This window comes from Phaethon aethereus (assembly GCF_964289735.1).
Source record: "Phaethon aethereus genome assembly, chromosome: 29".
NCBI lineage: Eukaryota > Metazoa > Chordata > Aves > Phaethontiformes > Phaethontidae > Phaethon > Phaethon aethereus.
In genome coordinates this window covers 2,084,724-2,092,016 of record NC_138605.1, presented here as the reverse complement: position 1 = coordinate 2,092,016, position 7,293 = coordinate 2,084,724, and the positions used below count along the sequence as shown (strand labels likewise).

The 7,293-nt window shown below is 61.4% G+C and overlaps 1 protein-coding gene across 1 annotated transcript; it reads right to left on the bottom strand.

Moving 5' to 3' along the window:
* Positions 1-873: 873 nt before the first annotated feature.
* On the bottom strand, positions 874-1,870 carry NEUROD4 (neuronal differentiation 4; the record flags this gene model as incomplete). Its single annotated transcript, XM_082011893.1, has 1 exon — positions 874-1,870. One exon carries the CDS (start codon positions 1,868-1,870, stop codon positions 875-877), a length of 996 nt encoding a protein of 331 aa, XP_081868019.1. The 3' UTR covers position 874.
* Between the last annotated feature and the right edge of the window lie 5,423 nt (positions 1,871-7,293).

Here is a 7,293-nt window from a genome sequence, read left to right as displayed (position 1 = left end):
TCTTCCAGCCGGGATGTTTGTGCTCTGAAAGATCTACTGTCCCTTGACAAGGTTTCAAGATCCATGTGCTGATAATCTCATGCTGGTTGTAGGTCACAGGCGAGGTCCGAAGCTCAGAAGAGGACGGGCAGCAGGGCTCAGCGCAGGAGAAGCGCGGTGGAGGGACCATCACGGAGAAGCTCTGAGCCTGGCTGGACCTTGCCGTCCCCAGATGATAACGGTGGCAGCAGCGATGAGGTTCTCCGTTGGGTGGGAAGCTTCAAGGACGAGCAACCATGTTGATCTTCTGCAAGTGGTCTGGATCATTCCCACTTCTGCCAGCCCGCCTGGCCACGGCTGGACTGGGAAAACCATGACCCCGTCAGAGAGGGTGGAAGGGGAACTAGTCGTCCCAAGGGGCTGCAGGGGCTTGTCTCCACCTGATGCGAGACAGAGGCGTGCCCACGCCCCACTGCCCCAGGAGGAGGAAAAGGAGCCGTAACGTCTCGGCGATGGACGATCCCAAGTGCTGGAGTGCGTTCAGGCAGAAAGTCCTGCGGGGTGAAGCCACCTTCGTGAGCATCCCTGGGGGAGAGGGAGCGGGAGGCAACGGCTCAACTTTCGGCAGCGGCTGCTCAGAGTTCAGCTGTCGGGAAGGGTTCACGTGGCTCCTGGGGACCGCTCAGAAATCAGCAAGGTGGCACCGGCGCAGAGGACTGGGAGAAGACCGGAGGGCCAGCTGAACCTTTCACAGCGATGTCCTGCAGCGATGCTCAGAAGTCTCTCACCCCGCAGCGGTGATACCCTCGCTCCAGTTGTGGTCCGTTCTAGAAACAGCTCCACGACGCGACTGAACTTCTCTCTGCGTCAAGAATTTGGGTCTAACTCTGCTTTGCTATTCATTGAAGATGGCGTTGAGCTGAGGCCCGGCCACGTGGTGTGGGTAGGACTCATAGCTCATGTCTATGGGGATCTCGTAGCGGGGCACTGTGTTTTGGAAGTGAGAGGCATGTCCGTGTGCTCCAGCCAGGCTGACTGAGGGGTAGTGGGCCATGAAGGTGTAGGATTTATCCAAGTCTGGAGACCCGTCTTGCTTCAAGGAGAAGTTCCCGCTGATGCTCAGGGGCGGCGTCAGGGGACCCTCATAGGGGGGAGTGGCGCAGTCAGAGGGATGGTTTCCAAAGGAAGCATCCACCAAGCTCTTGAAGGTCGGAGGCTTTAAATGCAGCAGATGTGTTTCCATGGTCCCGTAGGGTGGGCTTGGGAGCCCTGGGGACTGGTAGCTGAAGGAGTGACTGGATATGGCCGATTCACACATCGAGGACTTTTCTTCATGCTTCTCCAGGAACAAGGTCTGCGGCCCCAGCTGCAGACAGCCAGCCACCAGGTTGCTGGTGGGCTGGGACAAGCCCTTGCAGAGCATCTCCACAAAGCTCTTCCCTTCAGGAGTCTGCCCCGTCTCGAGCACCTCAGACAGAGCCCAGATGTAGTTCCTTGCAAGCCTCAGTGTCTCAATCTTGGACAATTTCTGAGTCTTGGAGTAGCAGGGCATCACCCTCCTCAGGTTGTCAAGAGCATCATTCAGACCGTGCATCCGTGTCCGCTCCCGGGCGTTGGCCTTCACCCGACGGGCCCTGAACCGCTCCAGCCTTGCCTTGGTCATTTTCTTCTTCTTTGGTCCTCTTCTCTTCGGCTTTTCTCCATCATCTTCTTCCTCCTCTTCTTCCTCAACGCTGTCATGCTCTTCATTCAAGCCAGACATCAATCCAAAAGGACCTTGCCTGCCATCCTCTTCCTTCAGCTCATCTTTGGAGCTCAACGTTTCATCCATCCAGGCTTGGGTGCTCACGAGCTCTGCCATCTCTTTGGGCTTGGCATACGTCTTGGTCATCTCTGATCTCTGCAACAAAGGGACAAGGAGTTGTTAACGAATTCCAGCAGAAGAGTCACTCAACATGTTGAGGGCACTAGGAACTGAGCTTAAAATCATCTTCCAGAGACATCAACTGCTTTCTGTCCGCTAATGGTACCTACAGAATGCATTTATCCATCATCTACCTACAGTAATTTCTGGGGAATTTTTTGGGGAGCCACTGAAGCCTCTCCCTGGGGCCCAGCAGCTCTTTTCCAGGACTCAGGGCTTCCAACAATTCAATTTTGGGGTTATCCCCATTCATGAGTCCCTCCCCTTGTGGCTTCAACCCTGATTGTCACATTGTGGGTTGCAAAACGGAGCTTGAAAGTAAAGGTCCTCCGCTGAGCTGCCTCTGGAGATTTTCCTGCCTGAGTTCTTCTAACCTGAGCACATTTGCTTGAACCTTCTTTTCCTTCTGCCATAACGAACAGTCACACCACACAAACCAGCCTTGGTTTCATGTTAATCAGCCCCCCAGATCCTGTCATCGTGCCTGACTCATTTAATAAAGCTTAGCATCTAAGCAGCTTTGCTGAAAGTGTGCTGCCCAAGCCCTGGCTCCACCGCCCCTGTCCACCCCATGTGGAAAATCCCACTTTTAATATACGTGATGGGGCTTGCGGGCTGGATTAGGGTGTTAATTGCTGCACACAGCCGTCATATCCCCGGAGGACCATGTGGCCCCAATTAACTCTTCGGCAGAGGCTCAGAAACCTGGTGGGCAAAGGTGGTGAAGGACCATCATTGGGTCTGGCTGAGCCAGGATGGAGCTGGTCCAAATACCTTCTGCCAGTGTCCTGGTGGAACCACGGGGTTGCACCCGCTTTGCGTGGTGAGAGTAGCCCCGAAAAGGCTGCAGATCCACTCCGGCACCGCTCCCGGCTGCAGCCCAGGGGTTACTTTCCCTCCACCCTTGGGAACCTGTCCCAAAGGCAGCATCATCCCTGCCTGCAGCTCCCATCCCTCGCTGGTCCTGTGCCCCAGAATCCATCCCAGAAGAAAACCACCAGGTTTGGGGCTCTGTTCAAGAGGCGAGCCCAAGCGTCTTCCCCGCTTTCCTGCGCTTCGCGGCGCAGTATTCCCATGGAAGGTTGTCTCTTTGGAAATCCAGTTTGAATTTTTAGGCATTTTGCTCTCTCTCTCCAGAATATTGAATTTTATTATTTTTTAAGGAGGGAAAAGTAGAGAAAGAGGGAATTGCCCGATGAAGTCACTTTGGTAGTTTCCCAGATTCCCAAGTAAGGAGATGGTGGGAACCCATTGTGAAATGGGAAGCTTGTCCAGCCCATTATTGTCAATTCCTTTCATTTTCAAACGCCTCCATCCCACGGCGTCCGGAAGAACCACAAGAAACCCATCGCAGGAAAAAGCCTGCAGTAGCCAAAAAAGTAATTTTCAGGTCCGGATGGCTCAGCTCACAGAGAGGGAGATGCCCTCCCTTTGTGCCACCAGGCACCGAGCTCCCATCCCAAAACAAGTGGGTTCAGTTCCTTCTCCTTTTCTGTAGGACCAGGAACTTGGTTTCAACCCTCCACCTCTTTCCTTTCTGCAGAGGACAGTTGGTGCAGGACAAAGACTGAATCCAGCCCTGCACAGCCCCTCCCCTGCTGTGAAGACCCTGAGCCTGGACAGGACCACCCAAGGCAGCAGAAACAGAGAGGGCTGGGGAGGAGGATGCAGGAAAGATGCTGGCACAAGAGCCGGGGTCAGAACGGGCATCTGGGGCCAGGAATTCGTCATGGAGAGGGGCAGAAGGGACAAGAAACCCACGAGCAGACCATGAAAATTAGGATTTGCCCAAGACCTCTGCACGATGCCCCGTCTGGGAATGCAGCAGGATGGGGCCCAGCTGTAGCTGGATCCGGTGGGCTCTGGCTGCAGGGGTGGTTAAAAGCCCCCCAAGCTGCTCCACCAGGTCCAGCACGGCCAGTGGAGTGGCTACGGGGACACTGGTGTCAGCTGAGCCCTGAACCCAGGGCTGCCCAGAGCTCCCAGTCCCACTCACGGTCCGAGTCCCAGTCCCACCCTCAGCCAAGTGGGCTCAGGAGAGAGGGGATGCGCTGATATTTGGGGAGGGGGGTCTGCTCAAGGGCAGCCCTGCAGCATCCACATGGACTGGGAAAAGTGGGGGATGCCGGTTTCTGCCCTGCTGGGGTCCTGGCCCCGGGCAGGACTCACTGGGGAAGGGGCTGCTCTCGCGGAGCACCGGGCAGCCCGACCGGGGGTCCCCTCCCCGGGTTGCCCCCTCCTGGAGGGGAGAAACAAAAGCCAGGGGCTGGGGCAGGTCCTTCATCTCTCCCATCATCTTCATCACCTCCATCCCCAGCGAAAACCCGGCCCCGACGTGTCCGGCGGCAGAGCCACCCCAGGACGGGGTCCCGCTGCTCCGCCGTCGGGACAGAGCCCCTCGCGCCCTCCCGGAGGGTCGTCGAGGAACCGGGGTCCCCGACGGAGGGAGCGACACGTCCCTTCGGGTCCGCCGCACCCCCGAGGGTCCCGTTCCGTCCTTACCTGGGCACCGGAGCGAGTCCCCGCTGTCACTTGCCCGGGCGCATGGTGCCTGCAGCCCCGGGGGCGCGGGCAGCTCCCGCGGCGGCGGCACCGGCGGCGGCACCGGCAGCGGCACCGGCAGCGGGCAGCTCCGCTCGCGGGCGGTTTTGAGAGCTCCGCGCTGCCGGCGGCTCCTGCCCGGTCGCGGATCCCGCGTGGCTCCTCCCACGGGGGGAGGTGACCGAGCCCGGCTCCTCCCGCCGCCCCACCGGGGCCCCGACGGCAACCCTGGGCATCCCTGGATGGATGCTCCCGCGTGGGGACCCCCGGTCCCTGGGCACCCCTGAGTGGGTGCCCCTAGACAACCATCCTCGGGTGGGTATGCTGGCCAGGGTCCCCTGGGTGGGCACCCTTGGGTGGGCACCCTTGGGTGAGCACCCCTGAATGAGCACCCCTAGATCGACACCCCTGAATGAGGAACCCTGGATGGGCAACCCTGGGTGGGCATCCCTAGATGGGCACCCCTGGACCAGCACCCTTGGAAGAGCACCCTGGGATGAACACCCTAGGATGGGCTCCCCTGAGCGGGCACCCTTGGGTAAGCACCCCTGAATGACCAGCCCTAGATGGACACCCCTGAATGGGGGCCCCTGGGTGGGCACTCTTGGGTGGGCACCCCTGGATGGACACTCTTAGATGAGCACCTCTAGGTGGGCACCCCTGGACGTCCCCCCCAAGCATGCCCAGCACCAGGACAGACCCTGCCACGCAGCTCCCTCCACGGGGGAGACCCCAGGGGGTCCCCACCCGGCAGAGCGTGGCCAAGCATGACGTGACCGTGACACGGGGCTGCGGGGGTCTCAGCCTCAGGCGCCGTCACCCGCCGCCCCTCTTGGCCGGGCACCGTGGTGGTGATGCCAGTGCTGGGGGGAGCCGGGGGGCCGGGCCCTGGGTGACGCTGGCTCGGGCCCAGGTGCTGGGGGTGGGCGCGGGGGCCGCGGCTGTAATGAGAGTGCGAGGGGGAGTAATTAGTGGCTGGTATGGCCAGAAGGGGCCCGGCTGAGCTCTCCGCTGCTCCGACAAGGGAAGGGGCCCCGGGCTCCAACGCCCCGGGCCAGCGAGAGGGGGCGACGGAAAAAGACCCCCCCCCATTAATTAAGGGACGAGCGTTACGGGTCGCCGTGCTCTGCCTCTCGGAGCGGGCGCTCGGCTCCTCCAACCGCAGGAGCTGCAGCCCGGGGAAGGGGCTGCGCTGGGACCCTCTGCAGCAGTGGGGCTGGAAGCGGGGCCGGCGGTGGCAACCCAAAAGTCATCCCCCCCTCCCCTCCGTCCCTGCCCAGACTCCAGTCCCAGAGCTCAGCACCGCTGCATGGGAGCCTCCCCGCACGCGCCAGCCCGCAGGACCCTTCACGTTAATTTAGAGAGCTTGCAATCATGTCGTTGGCAGCCTGGGATTACAGGGAATACTAATTAATTCATTAGTGGATTCATGGCTTACTTCCCACCGCCAGGCTGGGACGGGCAGGGCAGGCAGGAACAGATTGCGGCCAATAAATCTGCCTGTTGCCACACGGGCCGGCGCGGCGGCGGCGGCCCCTCCCTGACAGATGGTTCCAACAGGTCCGGGCACCCGCACAAAGGGGCCGGTGGGCGCCCGGGGCTGGGGGGAACACGGCGAAACCTCCCCCAGGGCCGGCGGTGGCCCCCAAATGCCGGGAGCGGGAGTGACCCCCGGGAGCGAGCGGGGCGGCGGCGGGCGCATTGTCTGCCGGCCCCGCTGGCTGCCAGCGCCCGGCCACGTGCCGCTCGCTAATCCCATTGTGCGGGGGCTTCGCATCTGTTGGGGTTACGGGCGGCTCTGGCCCCCCGGGACCGCTCTCGCAAGATGTTCAACCTTCCCGCTCCCATCGCCAGCCCCGGGGACGGGCACCGCAGCGCCGGGCTGGGGACCTCGGTGGGCAGAGGGTGGGGGGCTGTGGTTGGGGTGGAGGTGCAGCCCCCCCGCCCCATGCCGGGTGGGTGCTGGGGGTCTCCGAGGCAGACGGGAGGGAAGCGCAGCCGGGCATTACCGTTTACCAGCTGGGCTCAGCCCCACATCCAGCCCCCAGCAAACCAGGGCTGCGCTGGCGATCCCCGAACCCCAAGCTGTGCCCACCCCAGGAGCCTCCCACCCTCCTCGAGAGCCCCCCCCCACGTGTCTGTTCCTTGCGTCCCCCCTCCTCGATGCCCCCTGAACCCCTTATCCCCCACGTCTCTCTCCATCCCTCCCAGGCATCCTCCATCCCCCATTTAACCCTCCCATCTCCCAGGGGCATCCTCCCAGGTCCCCTGTCCCCTGCAGGTCCCCCATATCTCATCCCACCGCTCCCATCACCTTCCCACCACCCCACATCCCTCCCCAGTTCTCCTTCCCCCAGCACTGGTGTCTCTGGACACCAGCTTGTCACCCCACACCCATCTCGGCTCCGGGGCATGGCTTGGGTCTCTGTCACCCTGCATATTCCCAGCCCTGCCTGCTCGTCCTCAGCCTCAGTTTCCCTCTCTGCTGCTGGGCTCTGAGCAGCGTGGACCATGAGGAACAGACTGCACCATCTCCATGACATCTGGAGAAGAGGTGGCAGGTTCTGGGCTGGTCCATGCTACCCCCATCCGTTGGTCACACACAAGATGTCCCTCACCCTGTGCTCCACAAGGACACAAGACATCCCTTTCCCTGCTGCCCTGCAAGGAAATCTCCCCGGAAAGCATCATCCTTCTAAGGTCCTGGGGCTGCGACCATGAGGGACAAGCTGCAACCCCAGAGGGCCTGGGGCAATGTGGGGGACCTGGGTGGACCTGGAGCAGGTCCTCCCGGCGGCTGCAGGACTTGCCAAAAAGGAGCTAGATTTGAGGTGCTCCACCTTGATGAT